The 27613-nt window shown below is 39.2% G+C and overlaps 2 protein-coding genes across 4 annotated transcripts in view; both read right to left on the bottom strand.

Annotated features, from left to right (window-relative positions):
- LOC127935744 (H-2 class I histocompatibility antigen, Q9 alpha chain) overlaps positions 1-27613 on the bottom strand; it is a 273397-nt gene that overhangs the window by 193380 nt on the left and 52404 nt on the right. The window lies entirely within an intron of this gene.
- Positions 256-6173, bottom strand: LOC127935750 (CD209 antigen-like protein C). The gene is made up of 8 exons (XM_052533894.1): positions 6003-6173; positions 5049-5177; positions 4900-4947; positions 3668-3739; positions 2602-2673; positions 2326-2480; positions 1079-1188; positions 256-964 (listed from the first exon to the last, which is right to left on the bottom strand). Exons 1-8 carry the CDS (start codon positions 6076-6078, stop codon positions 790-792), a joined length of 837 nt encoding a protein of 278 aa, XP_052389854.1. The 5' UTR covers positions 6079-6173; the 3' UTR covers positions 256-789.

The following is a 27613-nucleotide window of genomic DNA, read 5'->3' as shown; positions in this document are numbered from 1 at the left end:
TCAACTACATTAGTTGCCAGGATACTAACAACAAACAATTCTAAAGCATTTATTAATCCTAGTTAATGTTCAAACTCAACATTTACTAATACAATTTCTAATATTAAAAGTTGTTTATTAGTTAATGCACTGTGAACTAACATAAATTTTTTAATGTTTAAAAAAAAAAAGTTTGACGTTTGTTCTATTCAACTGTAAGTGCCCTTCAAAGTGGACATCACAGGAAATTCCACCATGATTCCAGTTCGAAACATATGTCCCATTCAAAGTGCATTGAAGTGTACAAGACTTGAATTTAAATTGTGTTTATTTGCAGAGGAATATGATGTAACACTTGTCCGTGTGTGAAGACGTTGCGCAGTGCAAATCCGTGAATGTTCTGAAGTGAGATAACCTTCAACAGTTTTCCCTGCTCAGGGAGTAGGGATCAATGAACACTGTGTAGGGACCATGTCAATGGGAACACAGTTCATGCACAGAGCTCACTTCTAATGAGCTGATTATCTGAAGCAGGTGTGTTAACAAAGAGAGACATGCAACATATGCTATGAACAATTGCATTGAGAGAATGCACTTGACCAGCACTGAAGTGTTAAAAAGTCACGACACCACTCTGCACATCCTCTGCAATTGTTTTAATAGATTGTGATAAGGGGTCTCAGAATATTGGCCCGTGTGGCAATTTAATACAGCATGCTATAAGGTCAAATATTGAGAAACTGACAAGATATGTTTGGAAGACATGAAAATGTATGAAAACTTTTGTGTTAAGTATTTAGAAGCATTGAATTAAACAGCTGCAGCAGTTTCACACACAAAGTTTTTCTCTTCAAAACAAAAAGCATCCAACCAGAATTCACTCGCCCCACGTAAGTGACCCAGACAAGTGCAATCTTCACCAGACGGGTGATTTTTAGTCCAGTTATCAGGCTCATTGTTTCCATCCTCCCGTTTCATCCAGAATCTGCAGCAAGAATAATAAAAAATAAACCTCTTTTTAGATAGCAACCTGCTAATTACTTTTGTTTATTTTTTAGCTTAATGTAGATTGTGTTGACAAAATTAATAAAGATCTTACTCCAGTGAATTGTTAAGTGCCTGGTTATTCACCCAAACAAAGTGACCCTCAATGTCCAAATCATTAAGTCCAATCCAGTGACTCCCTTTAACTTTTGAGGTAACAAAATCCTGATGGAGGAAAAAAAATGTTTGATATACAATGCACATAGGTTCAAAGCTTCAATAGTCGAAATTGACTATTGAATGGTTTTATTGGGAATAATCAAGGCATGTTAAATATATAATTGTTAGTAATCTTTAGTCAAATAAATTATTTAAAGTCAGTTACTTACATATTTACATACTTGTTCCTAACATTTTATTATTCTTTACAAAAATAAACCGTGGTTTTATTATAGTAAAGGTGTTGTTACCATGTTTTTTGGTGGATTGATTACAATTTGTATAACAGTTTTACTACAAATAGGCCTACCATTGTTAAACAATTAAGTGTAACAAAACCATGATTCATTTGTGGCTAAAAATGCGCCCTGGTGCAAGGACCGTTTATCCGTCGTTAAAATAGCAAAAGTGGCTTTACACTTTGCGTTAAGATCGTTAAAATAGGGCCCATAGTTTCTTATGACAAATTATTATTATTATTTATTTTTAACTATAACCAAAAATATAATATTTTCCACACCAGTAGGTGAACTTTGTGCTTATAATCCAGATGGATTCTGAATGGCTGTCAATGTTTTTATCATTAAATTTAATTATATGGTCAAAAAATAAAATCAAAATGATTCCAAAAATATTGTTCATCTGTGTCATTATGGTCATTACGTGGTGTGGACTTCCCCGTTCTCATGGAATTAGAACGATTATTAAGTTATCATTATGCTGTGTCTGAACCAGATGGGACACGACCCATTCCAGTAATAAGGAATTTGTCTGTTCACTCCAGATGCTACACAAAAATTATAGCCAGTGACTGTGGGGGTGGGCTCTCCCTGCAAGCACATTGGATGAAACAGATAAGAACATGATTCAATTCATAAATATTAAAACAATGTAAACATAATTAAGAATACATAGGCCTACTGAATGACTGATACAATCATTGTCATGTAATAAATTTGTTTGTTTACACTTAGTTAAGATTTAAAGTTCATGTTTGCTTTAACTATTTTCAAATTCTGAGATAAATTATACATAGACACTGTAATGTGGCTATATAGATCATTGTCCTTGGTGTGAACACATCAGATTAAAAAAGTTAAATGAGTAATTCATTACAAGGAAGTGTTTAACTAATAAACACACCTGCTCTGCTTTGCTGTTTATGATCACTAGATGTCCTCCTAAAGTCACACAGTGATCTCGACTCTGTGTCCAGTTCATCTTGACTTTAGAGTAGTAGTAACACTTTCCTTCAAAATGTATCCATTCAATGGCACAATGTGCACAACCTGTGCTGTCTTTTTGAAAATTATAAAATTATTCATTATTTCACACTGTTTTACTCTTTATTTAAGAGTGGTTCTGTCTATTTGTGTTAATGTCTTTTACTTTAGACAAGGCCCAAATCATAAGACTCACCATTAAATCTGTTTAGCTTTCTAAGTGTCTCCTCATGCTGGTTGCGAAGCGCATCAAACTTTTCTTTGTAATCTGCATGACAAGCCCAAACACACACACACACACACACACAAACACACAAAATTTAGATGAGACAATACCGATCAATTCCTCAGACCACAACACTTTTTAAGTTAATCAAAGTTTGGTTTAATGTACGGACATTTCCAAACACTAAGCCTGTGTCATGGGTCTGAAATAAAAGGACTCTGGTGTAGTTAGCCATAAACAAAGACAGTTCTCAAGAAAGGGAGACAACAAGGGTTGTTAATCAAAACTGGTTTAGTTATGTGGTCTTCGTTTGGGGGTTACTCAAAGACCCACTTTTCAATCATGGGGATAACATGGATAATTTGACATAGTGTAAGATTTTTGCTCATTGTTTGGAAAATCCAGTTTTAAAAGTAATGTAGATGGCTGCAGAGCACCACTTTTTGCTATTTGACTAACTGAAATATATATTTTCACAAGTTTTTTTTTTAGTTGGATTAATATCTATATATTATGAAATCATAATTCTAACAATAAAAATTACTTTTTTGTCAAAGTTTAGCTTTTTTTATACTGAAAAGGAAATGTTTTTAATAATGTTACAGACGTTACAAAGAGTTGGAATTTTTAGAGTATATCATTTATTTCAATCATCTGTTTTTCATACAATTCTACAAATGTAATCTTTTCAGTTACTAACTGTAACAGAAAAAAATGAACAGAAATTAACGGTTATATTACATATATTGAGTACTATACCAATACACAACATGAACACCAAACTTTTTCAAACTAACATAAAAAAAAGATATAATTCCAATTTGTGTTTATTTGTAGATGTAGAAAGTGTTGACCACCGTACAAGTGTTATGCCATTAGGACAAATAGAATATATATATATATATATATATATATATATATATATATATATATTTTTTTTTTTTTTTTTTTTTTATTTTATTTTAGCAAACTTCATTTGCGGTTCAAAAAGACTGTGAAGAACATATGAGGGTTGCTAAAAACAAATTTAACTCACTGTTGTTAATGTGGAGATGTTCTTTAACTCTGGTGTAGTTGGTTGTTAGTTCCTCAATCTCTACTGCCATGACTGATACAGAAATAAGAAAATGGCGGAAAATAAAAAGACAAAGTTATTCACATAGCCTATTAATTTCCCCTTAAGGTTAATGAAACTTGTTGCTTGTGTAAGGACCACCCGTTTACTCAACCACAGAATTCAGCATTACGTGGGCGAAGGTAGCCTATATAATGCATGTAGATCTTTTACTTCTGTAAATTTCATTTAATTTGTCAGGATTGAGTTTCAGTTTTATTATAGCTCCATATTTAATTTGACACAAATTTTCAAGAGATCGTTAAATTTAGACTGTCCTTATAGGAACAAATCACAAATATTGGTTATGTAGTAATTTAAATATTTGATTCTTCTGGACATCCCACACTTTCAATTATTCGTGCAGACGCTCGTGGATCTCACAATCAAAAGTTCGCTAGTTCAAGAGTTCACTGTAGATAATAAAGCGGAACAAATGGTATGCGCATTTGGCGTGCTGCCCGAGTTAAAAAAAAAAAAAAGTCCAAGATGAAGCACGTGTATAAATATATATATAAATTTAGTTGATTAACTTTCAGCAAAATTTGTTTATTTAAATGTAGCTAAAATAAATTAATTGCAACCACTCACCATAAAAAAATAATAAATTCAATAAATCATTTTTTTTTTTTTCATTGTAATAAAGACCCATTTCAAATGTTTGCGTGCTTCTCCTGCTCCCAGTCGCTGTGAGAAATTAGTAAGTTTTGTTCTTTTAAAATATTTTCCAGCATTTCAGAAATAAATATGTAGCTATGCAAATTACACCCACTACAACAGTTATCGTACATTACGGTGTTCGGGAGTGATCAATAAGGGTTTAAGCACTGAATTTTGAATCGATTTCTTATTGTAAACAGTGGATTCGGACGGAAATTATATTACCAGGCGACCTCGGTGTTTGTCAAAAACAGTAGGTAATTTGGCCGGGGATTTTCACTGGGGTGGTGAGAGAAAATCCCCGGCATCCTGATTCGGAGGAAATCACTTACGTCCTCCTGAGAAACAATTAGGTTATACCGTCCGAACAGGACTTTAAAAGAAATCATAAAGTCCCACGTGATGTACCACATGCACCAGAATACATCAACAGAAAATATAAGGCAAATGGCTCTCTGTGCCTTTTGCTTGTGCATTAAATTCATTTTACTTACTTGTGCCATTAGTTTCCTGAGCATACAGTTGCATTGAAACACGGACATCTGATTAAAGACAAAATATAAGTTCAGACAAAACACATAACTAATTTTTATAAATGTGAATGTATAGGCATATAAGTGTTATGTGTATGGTTCATACTCACACAGGATCCCTAGAATACAGAGACCTCCAAGAGCAAAAAATAGACAGACAGAAAAAACAATCAGAAGAACTTTGATCCATTTAGAGGGATAAACGACCTTCGCATTTTTTTGCTCGTTGGTGCTGTTACCTGTGGTAAAATTTTGATTTGATGAAGAATTATATTTTCTGAACCATTAAGACAGTACAGCATTTCTGCCTGGATCTATTCCTGAATTTATTTGCTAACATCTTGCCTCAACCTAACATCTAAAATATAGCTTCATCATTGTAAACTTTTTTTTTTTTGCAAAATAAAAACAAAAAACAAAACAACAACAACAACAAAAACCCTGCACAAAACGTTTTATTTTGTTTTTCTTTTCACACAAGGGAAAAAAAAACATATCACCTCTTTGCATCTTGAGAACATTAACACTTATATTCTGTCCACAGGAAGTTCACACATTTAGACAATAGCCTATGCTATATCTAATTCTTAGTGTTGAGGACTAGTATCTTCGAGTCTATAGCCTACAAGTAAAATATTGAAGCACTAAAAAAAGGGTAGCTATTCTAATGCTTTTTCTCAAGTGGTATTGGAAATTATACATTTCAAATGATTCATTTTCGCTGTAAGGTATATACTTTTACTTGAATATGTTTTCCCCTTAATTTTATCCAAAGTAACTTTCATTGCATTCAACATTGTGATTTATTTTCTGAAACCATGACATTAATGTTGGCATCATGATCTACCGTGTGACATGAAAGTCTTTTTTATTTAAATGATAGTGTTGACTGCATTTAACTACAAGGGAATGCATGAACAGCTCAAATGTGTACCTTAAATGCAATGTAAGTAACTTTTGACAAAAGTTAAATTGTTGCATGATCATGCAGAAGAAAGCTTTGACATCACAGTGCAAAATCTTTCACATTCAAATGTTGATGCTTATAATATCCCTTTCCTTACCGATGAATTGAGAGCATTTTTCACCTGAAGCATCTGTTGAAAATATGAAACCAGAATTTTCATAGACTGAATCCATTTCATTGCATGAAAAGGTGCGTAGCCGGACTGTTCACGTCAGCGCAAAAAACGTAAATGTTTGTGATGCGCGGGTCGGGTTTTTATCCAACCCGCGGGTCCCTCTTTTATGAAATTATTTGGCCCGCCCGAGCAACCACTGTGTCTATTTTTACAACCCGCCCCGCTCTGGCCCGCCCTCGCGACCATTAAATATATATACTGGGCATTGTATTGTAAATGAAACAGCCTTTATTGAAGTGCTTGAAAACATCGCCCTGTAAACTGGCAACAGATTATGAATATGAACCATAAATCAGATCATATTAATAACAAGATAATGATAATCATGTTCAACTTTTAATTTTATTTCAGATTTGTATAGGCCTACAGTTTATAGCCTAAATAGCTTAACACCACTGAAATTTTGTTTTATTTAACATACGGAAATGTTCATTTAGCGTTATACGTTCACTGTGCAAAAAAAAAAAAAAAAAAAAAAAATTATGGAATCCACTGTACCGGGGTTTAATCTATTTCATCTAGATTCCAGCATCCGGTCAGCAGAGTGTGTGCTAGATGCGCTTGTCCCCAACCCGACCCGCGAGTTATGAGAAAAAATGGAACATTTGCAGTTTCCGTTGGCCTCTGACGTTTCTGACTTCTGGACACTGACAGAAACGGACTTTCTATGTGCCGTAGTCTTCCAGTCAGCTCATTAATGCAATAAACTACCCGGACTGAAATGTTTACTCATTCACCTGTAAATCCGCGTACATCACTGTGCATGAAAAATAGTTTCTGTAAAATCCAGGCAGTTAAATCTCAGTAAACGGACACTCAAGTCTCAGTAAAGTCTATAGATTACTGTTGGCTACACTTAATGTTTTAAATGACATGGGGCTTCTATACAAAAATGCGTCATGTAGGCCTAGCTTATAAAAACTGTCATCAAAGCCACAAACACAGCAAGGCATCAACAAAATGCAATAAACATTTAACAGGACTGCAAATATTAAACAAACGCAGCAGGACTGCGACAATTTAAATTGATAAAAATATTTTGCAAACAAACTCTAACAGTAAATCATTAAACTGATTAATTATTTTTTAAAGAAACAATAAAAAATGTAAACTAACCAAAAGACAAACACAATAATGAATACAATTGCAATCGACACTCGAGCCAGGACAGTGATTAGCCTACCGCTCTCTCAATCAGACAGTCACACACATATTCTACAACACTTATGGCCGTTACATAGTCGACGCGAGCAAGCAACAAGAGCGACGCGAGCGATGCGCTCACTTTCATAGACTAAACAGTGGACACAAGTGTAACGGGCGATGCATGTATGCAATACACCGCTGACGCAACAGGGGGTAGTAGAGTCGGGTCACATGATATTCAGATCAAAATGGCAACAGAAGAGTTTGATGAAGAGAGCTGTTTTTACATCGGCAGCAACAAAGGCAGAGCAGAGATAGACGGTGGTATGTTCGCCCTTTAAATCGAAGAAGAGATCAGGATGGGGAGTTTGTGTCTCTGGTTCTTCCCATGAAGCCTGGACGAGGAGAGAAATTTCCAGTACTTTAGGATTTTGGCACCAAAATTTGATGAATTGCTTTCACAAGTCATCCGCTTTCTCCCGCATTTTTGCATCAGAGCACCACCACAATCAGGCAGCGACTTCTACAATTACAAAGTTTTTTTTAATTTATTTTTTATTATCCTTATGGCAGCTGCTGATGCGAACTATAGGTTTATTTACATTTATGTTGGCGCATTTGGGCGTGAGAGTGAAGGAGGTGTGTTGGGCCGCAGTGCGTTTGGATCCAGACTGGCAGAGGGCAGTATCAATCTATGTTCATCATCTGTTCTGTCTAGTAACTGTACTGACAGTTATTTGTCTTCTCATTAAAGGCACGAACCTGCAGGATTGGAAGCATATTTACAATTACTGACAGGCCAGGGGGAGACAGGTGGAGAATGCCTTCAGTATATTGGCTGTGCGCTTCCGAAATTTCAGCCGCCTGATTGACTGCAAACCTGAAAAAGCGGTGAAGCTCGTGAAGGCGTGCGTGGCTCTCCAAAACTTTCTGGCATCCACTGAACATGCCAGATATATGCCTGCCGCCTTTGTGGATGTTTCCAGCCTGGAAAGTGGAGGCAGCACATTGTGGGGGACCAGAACATGGTCGACGGACCACGAAGTTTGGTCGGCAGCAGCAGACCCTCCCGGAGAGCGGCACTTGTCGGTGAGCAGCTGGCTGACTTCTTTTTATCAGATGCTGGCGTGTTTCCCCACCAGTATTATGTAAAAACCATTAAACATTTGAACTAATATGGCATTATGTGAAAACCAAATGGTGACAGTGTAATTCTTTTTTCATATGAAGGCTACTGAACATGTACATCACACAGAACATGACCTAACAAATGTCAGTAACAAATAACGTCAGTAACAGCATGTAGCCTACAACATTGGTAGACAATTTAAGTCGAATTTAAAAAATGCTCATACTGCCGCATGAGCTGTTTGATGTCGCGCATCAAAGTTGTGCCTTGTTCCTGTGAGAGATTTTGTAGAAAATGGCACAGGTAATGACAAAAATTGGTGTGTATTACCTTCTTTTCACTTTCCCTCTCCTTCTCCCTCTCTCTATCCCTCTCTCTTTCCTGCCGTATTTCCTGCAGCTCCAGCTTTGCTCACCACCGTGGAAGAAGCTGAAGCAGCTTCAGTGCAGGTTACCAGCATCCGAGCAAAGAGCAATTTCAAAGACCAAATTTCCAGCACGCTCTTTCAAATGTCGCGCCATGAGTGTGGTTTGTGCAAGGGGCTCTGGCATGATGGAGATGCGCACTCGCTGAGGGATCATGCTCTTTTTGTGAGAGCAGGAGCCTTTCCTTTCTCCTCCCTGCCAGGCCCTGCCATCTTTATCTCCCCTAAGAGGAAAAAACAGCAGAAAAGGGGTCTCTCAGCAGGCTTGAGTGGTGTCACTTCGGCCCAGTGCCCGCAGGCTCCACCTTCCCCACGTGCTCTTGTGCTGGTGTGCTTCGCGAACATCCGGCGCATCCGAGGAGGACATCATCATTGATGACATCACCGCTGATGACTGTGTCCTTGGTGGCATGAGAAACAGAGGAATGGGGTGATTCCGGTGAAGAGCTCGAAGCAGCCCCGCCCCCTCAGGTGCTGAGGCTGAAGCCAGACGCTAAGCTAATCCGCGTCCTCCCAAATGGAGGATCTGGGACTTGAGTGGTTGGCTAAATAGGCCTACCCATGGCATTTCTTACGCACATCTGTGCCCACCATCTACCCTTGGCTTAAAGGGCCATGCAGTACATCCATCTAAGCCCTGCAGGACCACCTCAGTCATCACCAACTGGGCTTATGCAGCAGCCGTACAGGGCGGCTCGGCGCTGCATACAATAGTGGTCCTTCAAGTGTTCCAAGCCAAACTTCTCTGCAGTATGGACGAGTTTTGCCAAGAGAACCAAGAGGCCTTTAAAAGCTGTGCACATCAACAGATATCGCTCTGTGCGCTGCTAAGGCCACGGCGCAATCGTTTGGCAAGATCATGGCCAGCCTGTTGGTATTAGAGTGCCACCTCTGTCTAACACTGAAAGAGATCAGGGATGCTGAAAAAATGACATTCCTCAACTCACCAGTCTTACCAAAAAGGTTATTTGGCTCGTGGCGAACCCCATACTTGGCATGGGTAAACCCCCCTACCACAGCAGCTCACACCACTGTTGATGGTGTTAACAAAAGGGGATACATCAAACTTCCATCTAAGCCCTGCAGGACCACCTCAGCCATTGCCAACTGGGCATACACAGCAGCCATACAGAACGGTTCGGCATTGCACACAATGGTGGTCATACAAAGTGTTCCAAGCCAAAAACTTGGAGTGCTGTATCGAGGCTGTGGTCCCTTGGAGGACCTCTTGCCTGTTTAAGACAGGAGTGAGGATGTGCGTGGCCTCCAGAAGGAAAGTGACAGATGCAGTGTAAATAGTGCCCCCAGCAAACAGCGAGTCAGGCTTTTCCAGCCGCTATTTCCTCATTCCAAAGAGAGATGGTGGGCTCAGATGCATTCTAGATCTCAGACATCTGAACAGCTCACTTATGCACCGGTCATTCAAGATAAGGACTGTAAAGAAAATCCTTGATCATATTTGCCCCGAGGATTGGTTTATGCCCGTGGATTTGAAAGATGCTTACTTTCACATCCACATAGCCCCCTGTCACAGACCGTTCTTGAGATTCATGTTCGAGGGAGTAGCGTATCAATATGCAGTCCTTCTGTTTGGACTCTCCCTGGCCCCACGCACTTTTACGAAGTGCAGGCAGATGGGAATCTGCGTACTGTATTACCTTGATGATTGGCTGGTTTTAGCAAGATCAGAACGGGAACTTTAACTCTCAAAAAGAACTATTGCTTAGCCACTTAGAGCGTCTAGCCAGTTGTTGCCCAGATGACAAACTGTCTTTCTGGGAACAGTTCTGGACTCCGCCCTAATGCGGGCATGGATCTCACCGGATTGGTTCCGGACAATTCAGGGATTGGCGGCTTCCCTCACACCACAAGATGGCTCTTTGGCTAGAAATGCTCAGTATTCTTCAACTAGTATCACTTAAAATGGCCCTTCTCCTCAGTTAGGCATTGGTTAAGCATGTCAGTGGCTTACGCGTGCTCTCGGTCAGCGCCGCATGAATAGAGTTTGGGCTCAATCAGTGGCGTAGCCAGGGGAGGGGCCATGGGGGCACTGGCCCCTCCTGAAAACTGATTGGCCCCCCAGTGTGCCCCCACATTTCTATTGTCTGTCACTCACAAATTCAAATTATAATCTTTCAGTTTAGTAAATAACTCATCTGTACTTTTACTTCGTTACTGTGAGCGACGCCCCTCTCGTTACTTTATCTTAATGCAATAAATGTTATAAATGCTTCAGTTTATTCCAAACGCGCCGTCTACTTTTCTCTGGGCAATGAGCGATGCCCATTCGCCAATGATTCATTCTTTTGAGTCAATTCTGTTCAAAGGCTTGATCAAACCAATTGGCAAACGAGTGAATTGGTTCATGAATCAGTTTGAATGATTCGTTCAGTTCCCTGCCTCACGCACTGAGCGTCTGAAGCGGTTCACTCAGAGTTGTAACGTTTAGCATCAACAGCGTTGAAAACGGGACTATGGAACTGCACTGAATTGAAAGCAAATCTGCAAAGGCTATTATTTGCTTGCGATGGAGATCCTTATTAGATGAACACCGCGTGTGCTGTCTACTGTTTAACAGGTAATAACTTGGGCTACATTCGATTACAGTACACGATACCACTATGACAGTAGTTTGTTGTACGTGTGTGGCTTATAACAGAGGGGAGTCAAGTTGAATGCAGCTTCCAAAAGACAAAAAATAGCCGATTAAGATTGTATTAATTTTAATTCAATCACACCGGTGCGAGTACGTTCAGCAAGTCATCAGCTGCTAAATTCAGATCTGTGATCGCTTGCTGGCGCTGAGCCAGAGATAGATGCGTTTTACAGCGTTGCGCATTATAACCAATCACACACGGTTCGTTTGAATGCATTGGCCAATCAGAGGTGTTCCGATGAGTCATCGCTGAAATGCCGGTGCTTCCTTCACTCGCTCGCTGACTGAATACCTCTTTCTGGCGAATTCTCTCGTCAGAAACAACAAAGTGCAGATGTGTGTACGAATCTATAATTAAGATATTGATTTCACAGTGTTAACAGTTTCAGTGATTTTAATGGGAGTTTCTGAGAGTTATTGAAATCTAGACTGTCAGTGAAAATGATCTTTAATAATGTTAATGTTATTTGCTCTCTTTCTGAACAATGAAAGATTAGTAGCAATATTTATATCACATTAACTTTCAATGTTAAATTCACATTTAATATAAAGTCAGTCGTATTAAAAATATGTTATGGCATGAAACCTATATCTGTTACTTAAGTAAACAGACAGGGTTTTATAATAAATTGGAGTAAAGGCTGATGAAATATATACATTTACACACGCACACATACATTACATACATTTATCTATATATCTAAATAAAAATAGGCTCCGTATATATGACCCAAAGTAACTAACTACTTGAGTAGATTTTTTATCCGATACTCTTTTACTCTTACTCAAGTAACTATTCAAGACTAGTACTTTTACTTTTACTTGAGTAAATATTTCTAGAATTACTTTTACTTTTACTTGAGTAAAGTTTTTGGGTACTCTACCCACCTATGGACACATGCAAAAACATCGTTTTTTTACTGGTCAATTTTGAGATTTGGGCCTGTTTGTCTTCAGTAACATATCTTCTTTCAGACTTGTGGTGAAAAAAAAGTCCAAAATACACATATAGGTCTTTATTTTTCTACACCTTTAGTCTATTTGCGTCTGTAGATTCCTAATAAATTCAGTTGGCGTTCTAAATCACCATGGTGCTCCGCGATTGCTGTTTTATAGGATCCACATATTTTACATGTTAAACTAAAGCTACCTTTTTGAACAAGTAGCTTTCTAACAAAGTATGGATATATGATATTTTTAAATCAATATGCTCAAGATTAATTAGGCTTGACATAAGTAGATTTTGTTTATTCATCAATGCAAATTTACTGCAACTGCTGCTATGCAAATTGAATGGGACGTGGATAATAAACAAAAACATATTATGAAATTATATAAAATTTATAGTAGTTATATTAATTGATTAATTGTGTATTTATTTCTATGAATTATTAATGTTATTCTGATTATTATTATTTGTGAGTTGTACACTATTCATACATTGGATTCTTTTATTTATTACAGTTTTTCTTTCACTTTTGTAAAGTGAAAAGTTAATACAAATTGTATTTGATTTTTTTTTTTTAGAGCAGTGAATAACTGCTATTAAAATATAATAGGGTATCACTGTTTATTACTGATTTTAAAGGTTACTGAACTCTTGAAATGATTTGGATATACAGTTCAAACAACACAAGATTGGCCCCTCTGTATTAATCGTGGCCCCTCTTGTGCCCCCCAGTTGAAAAAATCCTAGAATCGCCCCTGGGCTCAATGACTGCAGATGGTGAGTAGGGACCGAACACTCTCTGCCATGTTGGGGCTCTGAGGGTGGAATGTTCTAAACTGTTTAGGCAGTTCTGAAAAGCTGTTTATTTTCTTTGGAGGCTGCCAGAAGGGTCTGCCAGTCACTAAGCAAAGACTGTCTCGCTGGATTGGTGATGCAATAGCTCTGGCTTATGCATCAGAAGGACTGGAAAACGTAATTATTGGTATGAGAGCCCACTCCACAAGGGGAACGGCCTCCTCATGGACATAGTCCAGTGACATATCTGTCTGGAAGATCTGTGCGGCCGCTGGCTGGTCGTCGCTGTCCACTTTTGCCAGATTCTATAACTTGGATACCCCCACTCTGCACTCACAGATTCTATCTGTTTAATCCTCCTGTGGGTAGTGGTTTCTCATGCCCTCAGCTAAGCTTGGGGCGAGATAATGCCCAAGTCCCTTAGGGCCCTTATTAGTGCTCTAACACTGGGCTCGCAGAGCATCATGTAATTGTTGCTCATAGTGCAGCATGATTGGATTTGTTCCCATACATAACAAGAGTGAACGTTCAAAAGGGAATGCTTCGATTACTTTGGTTCCCTGAGATATGGAAATGAGTGTTATCACTTGCCACACTGCAAGCTGCATGAATCAATGATCAGTTGAATGAGTTGATGAATGGCACAATGGGCCAAATTATATAGTTGTCAGCCAGCCCATTTTGGTAGGCTAAAGCACAATTGGTTTGTAGTAGTAGTAGTAGTAGCAGCAGTAACCCTTTATTGTCACTAGTCACAAGTACCAGCGAAATTAGCCATCAACCTGTACATACATACAAAACATACTTACAAGGGGGTAGATAGGACAGGAAGATAGGGAATTTTGTGCAGCTACACAAAACGTTAACAAATTAGGCTTCAACAAAAAGGAAAAAATGAGTTTTACCCATACATAACGCTCCATTATCGTAAATACTGTAAGATTGTTATTCATGCCAACGCTAATGATGTTCGACTTCGCCAGTCGGAGATGTGTGAATTCCTCCGTGGTGCCTGGCAGTGGCACTGGACAGCCCTCGGCTGATGGCACGACACTCCTCCACCTCCCGGTCGATGCCGACGGCTCCTCCGGTTTTGGGCAGCCAGCAGGAGTCCCCTGTTCCCTGTTCCTCCGTGGGATGCGAGACCAGTGAGTGGAGCAGGTGTCACTCATTTCCCAATCATTCCACTGGCCTCGCTCCATTCCCACGGCTCTCTGCCTCGCCCCACTCATCACAAGTTGCTTCCAGAAGTCATAGATCCTCTTCTGACTATTATTAATTCCTCATTGTCATTAGGATATGTCCCCAAATCCTTCAAACTGGCTGTTATTAAACCTCTCGTTAAAAAAACACAACTTGACCCCAAAAAACTAGTTAATTATAGACCGACCTTCTTAGAGAAAAATGGTATCTGTGAGGATTTCCAGTCAGGATTTAGATATCATAGTACTGAGACTGCTCTCATTAGAGTAACAAATTACCTGCTTTTATCATCTGATCATGGTTTTATCTCTCTATTAGTGTTATTGGATTGCATTTGACAGTATTGACCACAACATTATTTTGCATAGACTAGAAAACTTTGTTGGCATTAATGGAAGTGCATTAGCATGGTTTAATATTCACAATACAAAACTAATATTAACAAGAACAGTGTCTTAATGGACAGTTAAAGTCACAAAATCTTTCTGTGCCAAACACAAACAGTTGCTGCGTCACAAACTCAATCGGTCTCCTGCCACACCAGCATCATTTTCTTCATTTACCAGATCAAAGTTAAAGTTCTTACCGGCTGCCACTCTGGGATATGATGACGATTTGGATGTTTGTGCACTTTCCTTGCGTCCAGCTTTAGGTTTTGGCAGAGAAGTTGCATTCATCTCATCTCACGCAACAGCAGACTTTTGTTCTTCCACCCCTCTCTCTGACTGACTATTGTCTACTATTGATTATTATTATTTCACTTATTTCAGTTTGACTTGACAACAAGGCTAATTTACACAAATGTAAGTGCATTAGCATCTAGTTACTGAATCACAGGTGTTTCATATGTGAGGCTAAAATCAGCACACCCAGTGTGTGTAGGCTTTGATTCTTATCTCACTGTTGGTCTTTCAGGGTGACTTGGGGAGGGGAGGTATCCAAAGCACATAAACTGGTCAAGTGGTTCCTCAGGGATCAGTTATTGGACCCATTGTCTTCTCCACATACAAGACATCTCTGGGTCCCATCATACAGGCACATAGATTCTCTACCATTTTTATGCTGATGACACACTGCTCTGTCTCTCATTTCAACCAGATGATCCAATGGTAGCTGCACAGATCTTAGGCTGCCCGGTGGACATCTCGGCATGGGTGAAAGAATATCACCTACAGCTCAACCTGGCAAAGACTGAGCTTCTTGTCTTCCCTGCCACTCCAACTCGACAGTATGAATTTTCCATCCAGCTAGGTTCTTCTGCAATTACCCCATCAACTTCAGTCAGAAATCTTGGTGTAACCTTAGATGACCAGCTGACCTTCAAAGACTACATTGCAAAGACTGCCCAATCTTGGCCCTTTCTAATGAAGCATGCTGCAGAACTTCTTGTCCAGGCCCTTGTTATTTCTAGGCTGGACTACTGCAATGCTCTTCTGGCTGGACTTCCATCAAGCACGATCAAACCTCTACAAATGATTCAGAATGCAGTGGCACAACAGGTCTTCAACGAACCCTAAAGACCCCATGTTACACCTCTCTTTATCTCCTTGTTCTGGCTACCAGTTCCGACTCACAAGTTCAAGACATGGAACAGTCACACTGCACGTCTGACCTGGCAAATTGCCGGAACATTGTTGGTCACCTTCTGTGTGAAAGCAAACACGTCCCGGGATTGATTCTGGCATTGAACTCCGGTTGGGGACCTAGTAACATTGCCGGGTTCAACCCAGGACGAGCGCTGTGTGAACAAAAGCCAGATCTAATGCCGCGTTGAAGTGATGACGCGCGTTATCGCGCAACTCTGTAAACTCTGCAAACTGTAATGAAGCCTAGATCAGTTAGTTCCTCACTTTCCGTGCTAATGCTTGCTTCAGTGAAAGTATAACGTGCCTAACATTTTCGACTTGTACATTACATGTACACATTGAGCGCAAATGGAGAAAAACTAATGTAGAAGTTTTTAGAATTGCATGGAAAAACAGTATGTCCAACTATAGACAGACCTTAAAACTGCCAGGGCTGAGCATATCCACAAACTCATTGAAAATAACCAAAACAATCCAAGGTTTTTATTTAGCACAGTGGCTAGATTAACAAATAACCAGACGCCACCTGATTCAAATCGACGTTTAATAGTAATGACTTTATGAATTTATTCACTGATAAAATAGATAACATCAGAAATACCATAACAAATGTAGATTCTACAGAATCTAATACTTCAATTTCATCCATTGCACCCAAAGATAAACTGCAGTGCTTTGCAACTATAGGACAGGAACTGCTAAATAAACTTATCACTGCATCTAAACCAACAACATGTTTATTACCACTTCCATTAAGTATATATATCACAATTATATTGCATACAGTTAGTGTTGGCGGTGCTGTTATGTTCTGTGCAACACTCCACACGCCTGTCCATGCAGAGCAGAGAGAGCAGCAAGACAAACCCCCAAAACAAAATTATGCCAAAACTCCCCAACACAACTGATTTGCAATTTGAATGGCCAGCAATGAGAAATGTTGCTTAATACTATATTTATGGTTGAAACATCAGCCCAAAGGAAACATACAACTGTCACAGTTTGCAGGTCGGTTTGTTCATTCTGTGTGATCTGTTCTGGTCTGATTGTGTATCAGCGTCAGCTGTGCTGTTGAGCAATCAGATCAGCGGTAGGTGCGTCTTTTTCTTTTGGTCCTACAGTATATTTAGTCCTGTGGTTGTCACATTCATTGCTCCTGATTCTCTGTGTCTTGCTCTGTGCAGTTTATCTCCAGTTCCTGCACTTGTTGGACTATTCTGCCGCCAGTGCTTGTGCTATGGACTGTTGCCCGAGCTTGGTTTCTCACCATTGTTTTCCATCTGTGATCCAGTGTTTTCGTACCTGACAGCAACAAGCATGTTGCTTAAGCTGGTTATGCAAATATTTGAATGTACGGAGGAAGCATACACCCCTAGCAGCAGCAGTCTAATACGATGGCAGTTTGTATATCATCCAATTTAAGTGTCTAACATGCTGTAAAATCACATAAAGGGGGAAGCATACACCCCTAGCAGTAGCAGCAGTCTAATACGACGGCAGTTTGTATATCATCCAATTTTAAATGTCTAATATGCTGTAAAAAATCACATTAAGGGGGAAGCGTCACCCCAAGTTGAGCAATCGAGGATGTGCAACAAGCATGTTTTTTAGTGGGACCACAGTGGGTCAGAACTGGGCCCCATTTATATTTCTTTATTAATTCCTCTGGATAAAGTTAATGTGATAATATGCAATAAAACTCCAAATTAAAATGTTTTATTTACCTAAAAATTGGTGCTTAATACATTTTAAATTACATGTTAAAATATTTCAAATGTGAAGAAAATGAATTCAACTCAGAATCTCAAAATCAAATTTTTTTATTGGGTAAAATGAAATAAAACAAAACAGGCAAAAAACTGGATAAAAATACGGTAACACTTTCTATGAAGCCCATATTTATAATACATTAAGGGTACTCTTAAGGCATTATAATGAATCCATAATGTATTATAAAAAAAACGTGTAATATGTTATATCAACTCATGAATAATCGTAACAATTATAATACATAATACAATATGTAATATAATTCATTATGGTTATAAGTTTAAGAGTATGATTAATTAACACAATGAACGCCATATTAAATCTACTTAATTTACAGTATAATGGACTGTATCATATCTTGACATTGTTTATTTGAGATCTGCACAGTATCTTCTACAGCTGGAGTGGTTAGATGTTGAGTGTTACTTGTGTTTCCTTTGGAGCTAATGTTAATTGATGTGAGCTTAATACTCTTAACTGAAAAAAAAATGCAATCAAGATGCTTTCAAGATGGCGGCGCGCACTGACGCAGCGGCTCGAGGCTCCCAGTTACCCTGCACTTTTTAATGTATTTTATGTGTGTTTTGTTTTGTTTTTATACACCCATGCATAAGCAAGACAACCTACGATCATCAAACATTGATAAACATCGGATTTGCAGCGAAAATGGATATTACAACTTCCTTTTCACGGACTCAAAACATTCCGCTGGAGATAGCGAGATCCCTGGGCGCCGTGTGGATTGTTGTCGGGTCTGGGAGGCTCCGGAGGCAGCGCAAGGAGAGAAAGCAGAAACGCGGATGCCAAGCAGGCCTGCTAGCCCGGCTAAGGTAACAGCCGCACCGACCTCCGCTACCTTCTGTCTTCCTTGCAAACTCTAGATCCCTGGCGAATAAGATGGACGAGCTGCAGTCAATGATCGCCTATAATCACATCATATGTGAGTGCTGTCTGTTGATTTTTAGCGAAACTTGGCTACACCCGCAAATCCCCGATGCTGCAGTGGAATTAACAGGCCGTACCATTCATCGGCATGACCAGACCAAAGCCTCCGGTAAGAACAGAGGAGGTGGTCTCTGTGTTTAAGTACTTCATAATTGGTGTACAGACAGTAGAGTAATTGACACCTATTGCTCACCGGACCTAGAGGCCATTTGTGTTCAGTGCCGACCCTTCTATTTGTCACGGGAGCTAACAGTAGTCATTGTGACTGTTGGTTACACCCACCCAAATGCTAACGTTACCACGGCACTTGGTCAGCTTCAGTGTTAATTTCGTTGACTAAATATTTTCGTCATTATTTTCGTCACGAATATATTTTTGCAGACGAAAACGAAACGAAAACTAAAATAGAAGGCACTGATGGAGACTAAAACTAAGACTAAATTGATTGACATTATCGTCAACGAATAAAGGACGAGACGAAAATAGATTGTGACGAAAATCAAATCAGCAGACGGGAGAGATGCGAGGAATGAACAAAAGAACCGGCAAAACAGAACAGACTGCATGAGAGAAGAGAACCAATCAGAGCCTGACTTATTGAGACGTGAAGCGAAGGTTTTCAGTTTTTAAATGAGCTCCCGGGAAGACGGCATTCGAAGAGGTGATGTCTAAAAGAGCGACAAAATGTCCACAGCTCACTTCACGTTTGACGACGAACAAAACAAAACAAAGTGTAAAGCACGCAGAGCGCTCATTCGTGGCAAGAATGCCACCAATTTGAAAAGACATTTACAGACGAGCCATCCGGACATTTTCTCAAATGTAATTTCACAACGATGTTCTTTTGTTTATTGAGCTAAGCAAAAGTGGAATACTGCAGTGCGTAGATGTTGTAGCATTAAATATTACGAACTGAAAAGTACTGTAAAATAGCCCCTTCTTCAAGTTAGATGAGAGCACCATACTAATAAGTAATATCATGATAAATACATTTGATTAATACTAATGTTTAGTATATTTTATAATGTTCTACTTGTTGACAATATCACAAATATTTCTATATTAGAAGGATGTTCACATCCTATCATTATACATACAAATCTAGCAATATTGTAGTATTTAAAACATACAATATTGCTAGACAAATGAATACCTTATAAAATCTTGTTACTTATTTTTATCCACCTAGCTGCCAACTTATTAAATATTTACTTTAAATGTATGCACTTATTGTTCAGCTCAGCTGTAAGCTTTAAGGTCCTGGACCTAACGTTATTTTTCTTTTATTGATGGTCAATTGGCAGCTAGTTATTGTTTACATTATCATGACAGTGTTTGTTGCTGCATAAAAGCTTTTGAATCGAAATAAAGACACAGTTGTGTTGAAATAAAGTTGAATTTGTGTTTTATATATTTTGGTTAAGTTTGTTTCCTATACCAGCTGTAAAAAATTGTCTAGTAAATCTGTTATTGATTTTAGTCTTATTTTAGTCGACTAAAATACCAAGCAATTTTAGTCGACTAAAATACCAAGCAATTTTAGTCGACTAAAATACCAAGCAATTTTAGTCGACTAAAATAAGACTAAAATTAAAACAAATCAGATGACTAAAACTCGACTAAAACTAAAAATAATTATAGTCAAAAGACTAAGACTAAAACTAAATTAAAATTTCGTGTCAAAATTAACACTGGTCAGCTTCAGCTTATTGTAAATAAACAACAGATGGCTCATCCGCACGGCGTTCATATCATTGCAGGGGACTTTAATAAAGCTCGCCTTAAGACTGTTCTCCCCAAATTTTATCAGCATGTCAAGTGTGCTACTAGGGGAGAAAACATCTTAGATCATGTTTACTCCAACATTAAAAATGCCTACAGAGCATCTCCCCTCCCCCACCTCGGACAGTAAGACCACCTCTCTCTGCTTCTCTCCCCAGCCATGTTTGTCTCCCCTCAGGAGACAAACAAAACCAGCCATACAGACTATCACAGCCTGGCCCGAAAAGGCACTCATTCAGCTGCATGACTGCTTTGCATGCACAGAATGGAGTATTTTTGAAGATCAGAACCTGGACACACACACTGAGTCTGTCCTCTTTTACATCAAGTGTTGTATTGGAAACGTCACAGAGGAAAGACGCATACGGATCTTCCCAAACAGGAAGCCCTGGATGACAAGTGAAGTCCAGACTCTGATCAGAGCCCGTAACCTGGCCTTCAAGACAGGAGACAGAGCTCTATACAGCACTGCCAGGGCGGACCTGAGGAGGGGTATTAAGCAGGCAAAGGATTCTTATAAGGGGCAAGTAGAGGGTCATCTGACTGATAATAACCCGCGACAGATGTGGAGGGGTATACAGGCCTTAACCAACTATAAAGGCCACCCCCCCCTCTACATCCTCCAGCAGCAGCATCCTGGTGGAGGAGCTAAACAGCTTCTTTGCCCGGTTTGAGACCACTACCATACATCGGCAGTCACTGCCCTTCCCACCCGGCTCCAGCAGTTCATCTCTCTCTCTTCAGGAGCATGAGGTTAGGAAGTACCTGAGAGCGGTAAATCCACGAAAAGCTGCTGGTCCAGATGGCATCCCAGGAACGGTGGTTAAAGCATGTGCAGACCAGCTGGCAGGGATCCTCACAAAACTTTTCAATCTCTCCCTAACACATGCCACTATTCCCACATGTCTGAAGGCCTCCATTATTATTCCCATTCCCAAAAAACCTGCCATAGACACCTTAAATGACTATAGACCCATCGCTCTGACGTCTGTAATTATGAAGTGCCTGGAGCGATCAGTCTCCCAGCACATTAGAGACTGCCTACCCCCTTTCTTCAACCCCTACCAGTTTGCCTATCGGGCAAACAGGTCCACAGAGGATGCTATCGCCCTTACACTTCATACAGCGCTGAGCCATCTGGAGAACAAGAACAGCTATGTAAGGATGCTCTTTGTGGACTATAGCTCAGCTTTTAACACAATTATTCTGGACATTCTTCACAGTAAACTGTTACAGCTGCAGATCCCCCTCTCCACCTGTAACTGGATAAAAAAACTTTCTAACGAGCCGTCCACAATCCGTGAGATTCGGCCCACATCAATCCTCCACACTAACGCTGAGTACTGGCTCTCCTCAAGGCTGCGTTTTGAAGCCACTACTGTATGCACTGTACACCTATGATTGCTCTCCAATTTATCCAACTAACCATATTATAAAATATGCTGATGACACCACAGTGGTTGGATGTATTTTTAATGGGGATGAGTCAGCTTATAGGGCAGAGGTGAAGGTTTTATCGCGCTGGTGCTCAGAAAATAACCTGACTTTAAATATTTCAAAAACAAAAGAGTTAATTCTGGACTTCAGGAAGCACAGACAGGATTACACCCCCCTCCTCATAAATGGAGCCCAGGTGAAAATTGTCACCAACTTTAAGTTTCTGGGCAAAGTGCCACTATTCAGTTTAGAAATGTATTTTTCAAAGTACTATTATTTTATTATATATTCAGTAACACAAGTTATTGCTTCACACCAACAGCTTTATTCATGATTCATCTTTTATTTTTCAGAGGTGAACTTTAACAACACAGAATTACCAGAATATTAACCATATTTCAACAATGAACAAAAGTAAAATCATAGATAACACATTTTGCCAGTGGAAAATAAATGGTGTAAATATAAAAATAAAAGTTTGAAGAGTTCATGTACTTAATTAGTAAGACTATACAACAATATTCAGAGAACACACATCTTAAAACATATAAAATGTACTTCTTTATTGTGACGACTCTTCCCGTCTGCCTCATGATGATCAGTCAGCACCACTGTGGGAGGGAAATGCTAGTTAGTACGGCTTAATTGATAAAACAAACAAGACGACTTCAAGTGTTTTAAAGTTCACCTACCTGTACCTATTTAACATACTCGTACAACTTTTAGGTCTTCACGAGTCTCCCTATAGAGCATCACAGTCCCGCCTACAGCACGAGAGAGCTTTGGTGCCGGAAGTAAATTTCCCATTCATTTCTCCCATTGACTTTTGGAAAAATCCGTATCTAAAGAGTTTTAGAGCATGTGATAACCAGCTACGGCTGAACTCATAAGCATATAACATATCATTTCGAGTGAAAAAATTAAGAGAAAATCCGAAAAAAGTCAAAGTTACAAGACTGTGTACATATTTTCATTTCGAGCACAGGAACTACTCATCCCATAAACCACCACGCCTCATTGAATTAGACTAAAGCCACAACCGCGAACGAGCCTTTTGAGCGACTTCCAAATCTGATGACGGCCGCCCGCGCAAACTTTTTCCTCCAGTGAATTTTATTTTATATAGTGAAAGTGCAGTAATAGCAGTTCTTTCAGTATTAATCATGTAAATAAATAATGTTTTATATATGTATTGTGTATTGATTTTCATATTGATCATCATGTATTTTATATTGTGTGCAGGTGTGAAAGTGGTTAACGATAACGTCAGCAACATGGTGCAGTGCTTTCTTTGTACCTGACTGCAATCACTGCTAAGTCATCAACACATGTCGTTGCCATTACACAAATGTTCAGTAAATGCACAAAAAGGTATGCCTAGTATAAATATTGTTTTGACAGTGGCATTATAAATTGCTTGATATGACTCATACCATATGAAGGCTACAGAAGCCTAGCTAAAGTTGACGATACTGCTAACTAACGTTACCAACCTCCCTGCAAAACTCTCGTGGCAGCCAAGATCATGATTGCACTGATAAGTCTACCGTGCAAAAACGAATCACAGGTTTTTATTTTATTTTATTTTTTTATTTATGATCTTCAGTCTTTACGGACCTTCGCTGGGTTTAACCAGACGGTTACACAAGCTCCACCAATCAGATGCATCACTGTGGGATTGTTCAGGATTGTGGGTAATGAAGTACTTAGCCAAAACATCGCGAATAAAAGGCATTTATATCAAAACAAGGTTAGTGCCCCATGAACCTTTTGCGTTTATAAGAGCATATACTATCGCTTAGTACAGCTGTAGCTGGTTTTAAGTCTACCATGTATGGTTACGTTTTTATGGCTTATACCAGAAATTGCATTGAATTTTTACTTCCAGCACCAGCTGTGGGCGGGACTGGGATGCTCTATTGGTCTGCTGGTGCCACTGTGGGAGGAAAATAATAGTTTACTGGGAAAGTAAGCAAGTAAAAGGATTATACGACAAGTCTCCCCTCTGGCCTGACAGCCGTGCTGCGGGAGGAAAAGGGGTCATTCTCACGAAACTGTTGAAACGCCATGTCACTAGTGATTTTAGATATTAAACATGCAATTTAGTAATATATAAAAACACCATAATAAAGACAATACTGTTCTCTACCTTGCACAAAGAGTAATTTCAACATAGGAATTAATAATTTTTGCATTTTATTGCGTTTTCTGCTGAAATTCTCATTACCGCAATGCGTCCAGCTGTATCTTAACTTATGTTATGTTGTAATTTAAACAAATTACAATAAAAATATTCTGAAAAAAGTAAATGGATATTCTTCTATAATTTTTCACATGACAGAAAAATGAGAGATTGAATATTCATGTACAATAATAATGATGATACAATAGTGGAAATATAAAGTGTCCATGACTAATGTTCTCATCCTCCGCAATATTTTTTGGGGGTCATTTATGCACACAAATTTTTTTAAAATATAAATCTTGATTTTAAATTAAGCAACACATGAGGCAGAACCTTCAAAATACCAACAAGGTAGGCAGATAGGTAGGAACAAAAATACTCCTTCAAACATACAACTTAATTTTTGAAACTTTGTCCATGTTTAGCATGGGAATCCAACTCTTTAACAGTGTAAAAAACTCAGTATGCATGAAATAGCATTTCACCCCCCCTTTAACTCGATGCGGTGCGGACGCGCCCGGAAAAACGAGCGCGTCACTGCGTCGCTTCCATAATGAGCGCGCATATCGCGCGCCTACATTGGAAATAACGAACTTGAGCGTGCAAAAGACGCGATATGTGAACAGCCCCTAACACAAGTGCTTTTATTTCAAAATTCAACGTCACTTTGAATAAATTCAATTATCATCAATAAGTACTAGGGCTGTCACTTTTGTGAAAAAATCATTTTCGATTTTTAAGACATTAGTGTTCATTGAATCGATTGTAAAATCGATTTTCCATGTCTAACAAAAAGACGTTTCCTTTTTCAACGTCAATAAACGGACGAACGTAAAGAGAGAGCTGAAAACACTCAAGTCAGCAATATTTCTTATTTATTGGCATGAAGTTTCATGGCAAAATTTTCGGGGTCCAGAGAAGAGCGTGTTTTATTCACTACTACAGGGCCGGCCCTGACCAATTTGCTGCCCTAGGCAAGATTTTACCTGGCGCCCCATGCATCACAGCCCATTTCACCCTGTCATTGTGTTCATGATATATATATATATATATATATATATATATATATACACACACACACACACACACACACACAACAGCAGAACTGTTTCCAACACTCATAATAAATCATCCTATTAGAACGATTTCTAAAGGATCATGTGATAGACTGGATGTCACATGTGACACTGAAGAATGGAGTAATGATGCTGAGAATTCAGCTTTGCATCACAGAAATAAATGATAATTTAGAATATAATAAATTGAAAATATCACAATATTAAATTTTTCCTGTATTTTGACCAAATAAATGCAGGCTTGATGAGCAGAAGAAACTTCTTTCAAAAACATTAAAAATAGTAATGTTTCCAAACTTTTGGCCTGTACTGTATCCCCCCAAAACTGCACAACTGTAGAATAAAACATTAATAAAAAAGTGATAATAAAAAATGCGTCTTAAAACTGACATGATTGTACAAAATCACAGTCTCTGGACTCAGAACTCAGAACAACTGATAACATTAAGTTTAAGGTAAAAATAACTGCCATGAATTTATAGTATCTTACTCCTATGCAATAAATTGTTCTTTCACTACATCTCTTAACCTCTGTCTTTATCCTCTTCTCTTCTTTTTGGCACTGTATCTATCGCAGACTATGCTCATTTATAATGTGTCATGTAAATTCGGCCTTCCGTCACAATCAGGAAACTTTCACCGTGTCTAGAACTGGCGCGAGCTGCCAGGCCCGTTTCTACGAGCTGTGTGTTAACAAAAGCAGTGCTGTCTACATTGGATGCGGCGTCGGGCACGCTACACAACAAATTACCAACAACCATAGACAGTAAAAGAAATGGACACAGCGACCCCATTGGAACTCAATTGAGACAAATGAAGCCCAGTTTTAGCGTTTTTTAGCACTCCCGTTTCTGACGCGCAGACTCAAACGAAGCTTGACGACATCAGCAACCTGTCTGACAGATGTAAATCTTCTAGTAGCTGTGCGTGCAAACTGCCATCGTTAATCTTGCAGAGACGGCGAGCTTGAGCGGGGAGATCTTTGTCGTGAGTGAGCAGGAGTAAGTATTCTGATTAATTATTTTGTATAGTATTTTAAAATGTAACGCCAGTACTCAATATTAAGGTAATTGTCTGCGAGCTTCTCCACCTGTCTGTACGGTAATGCGACAGAGAGCCGAGTGGTTATGACGCAATCGTTAGCCTATTTTTTACAAAAACTGTTTATATGGGGCCATAATGTAACATAGAAGGTAATGGAGCCCTTTATACATTTTCGTGTATCTTTAGAAATAAATAATGGACAAACAGAGTCTTTAAACGCCTCAGATGTAAAGTTATTCGATGTCAAAGTGACGCCAAAATGAATGGGAGTCAATGGGAATGCTAACGCAAGTGAAGTTCTGCTAAAAGATGGCAGCCCCCACCCGACTTCAACTTCCGGTCGAGTTCCTTGCCCCTTGCCAACAACTGATCGTGCGCGCGCTCGGTTTCTGATGCACTTCAAGCACTCGATGGGCGGGGGAAGATTGAAGAGCCGGACTTTTTTTTCCTTTTTCTCTTTTTGCTTTATTTGGTAGTATTTCGAATTAATGGTTTTTAAATAGTAGCCTATTACAAAAAATATATGTAAAAAAAAAAACAACAACAAAAAACACTCGTTCACTCATTCTGGCGCCCCTATGGATGAGTGGTGCCCTTAGCATTTGCCTATGCCGCGGGCCGGCCTGCACTACTATATGTCCAGCTGTTGAGAAGACGCGCTCCGACCGCACGGATGTCCCAGGACAATCAGGTAGGCTACAGCTGCGCAAGGTGGGGGTATTACTGCCAATTTTCCACCACAAAAGCCGGTCGCTATTAGCTTGCAACGGTCCTTTTCATAACTCAGAATCTCTTGTAACTAGATGCGCAAATGAGGAGAATTCGCGTCTACCGTGCCGCGAGACCTCCAGACGCGCAGAAACACGTCTTTACATTGTAAGTTATAATAACATAGTTTGCTGATGCTAAAATTAACGTCAGCAAGTTCGAGGCGCATTACGATTAGCAGCAGCACACACATGCAGCACATTTCCCGTACTTTCTAGACTAGACCGGACTAACGTTAGACTAGAGCAATTAAATATCTTTCTTGTTCCCCCTTTTTTGTTACATATACAAGGCTAAAATGTGCCTAATATTTCTATAGGCTAATGAAATAATACCGGCATAAAAAAAAAATCATTAGGCTATTTTTGGTGCCCCCTCAGCACTTGGTGCCCTACGCACAGTGCGTGATGCGCGTGTTGGGAGAGGGGGCAAGGAACTCGACCGGAAGTTGAAGTCAGGTGGGGGCTGCCATCTTTTAGCAGAACTTCACTTGCGTTAGCATTCCCATTGACTCCCATTCATTTTGGCGTCACTTTGACAGCAAATAATTTTACATCTGAGGCGTTTAAAGACTCCGTTTGTCCATTATTTATTTCTAAAGATACACGACAATGTATGAAGGGCTCCATTACCTTCTA

Source organism: Carassius gibelio, chromosome A19 (assembly GCF_023724105.1).
Source record: "Carassius gibelio isolate Cgi1373 ecotype wild population from Czech Republic chromosome A19, carGib1.2-hapl.c, whole genome shotgun sequence".
Taxonomy (NCBI): domain Eukaryota; kingdom Metazoa; phylum Chordata; class Actinopteri; order Cypriniformes; family Cyprinidae; genus Carassius; species Carassius gibelio.
Note: the sequence above shows the minus strand (reverse complement) of the source record. Positions and strands in the feature narration are given on the sequence as shown.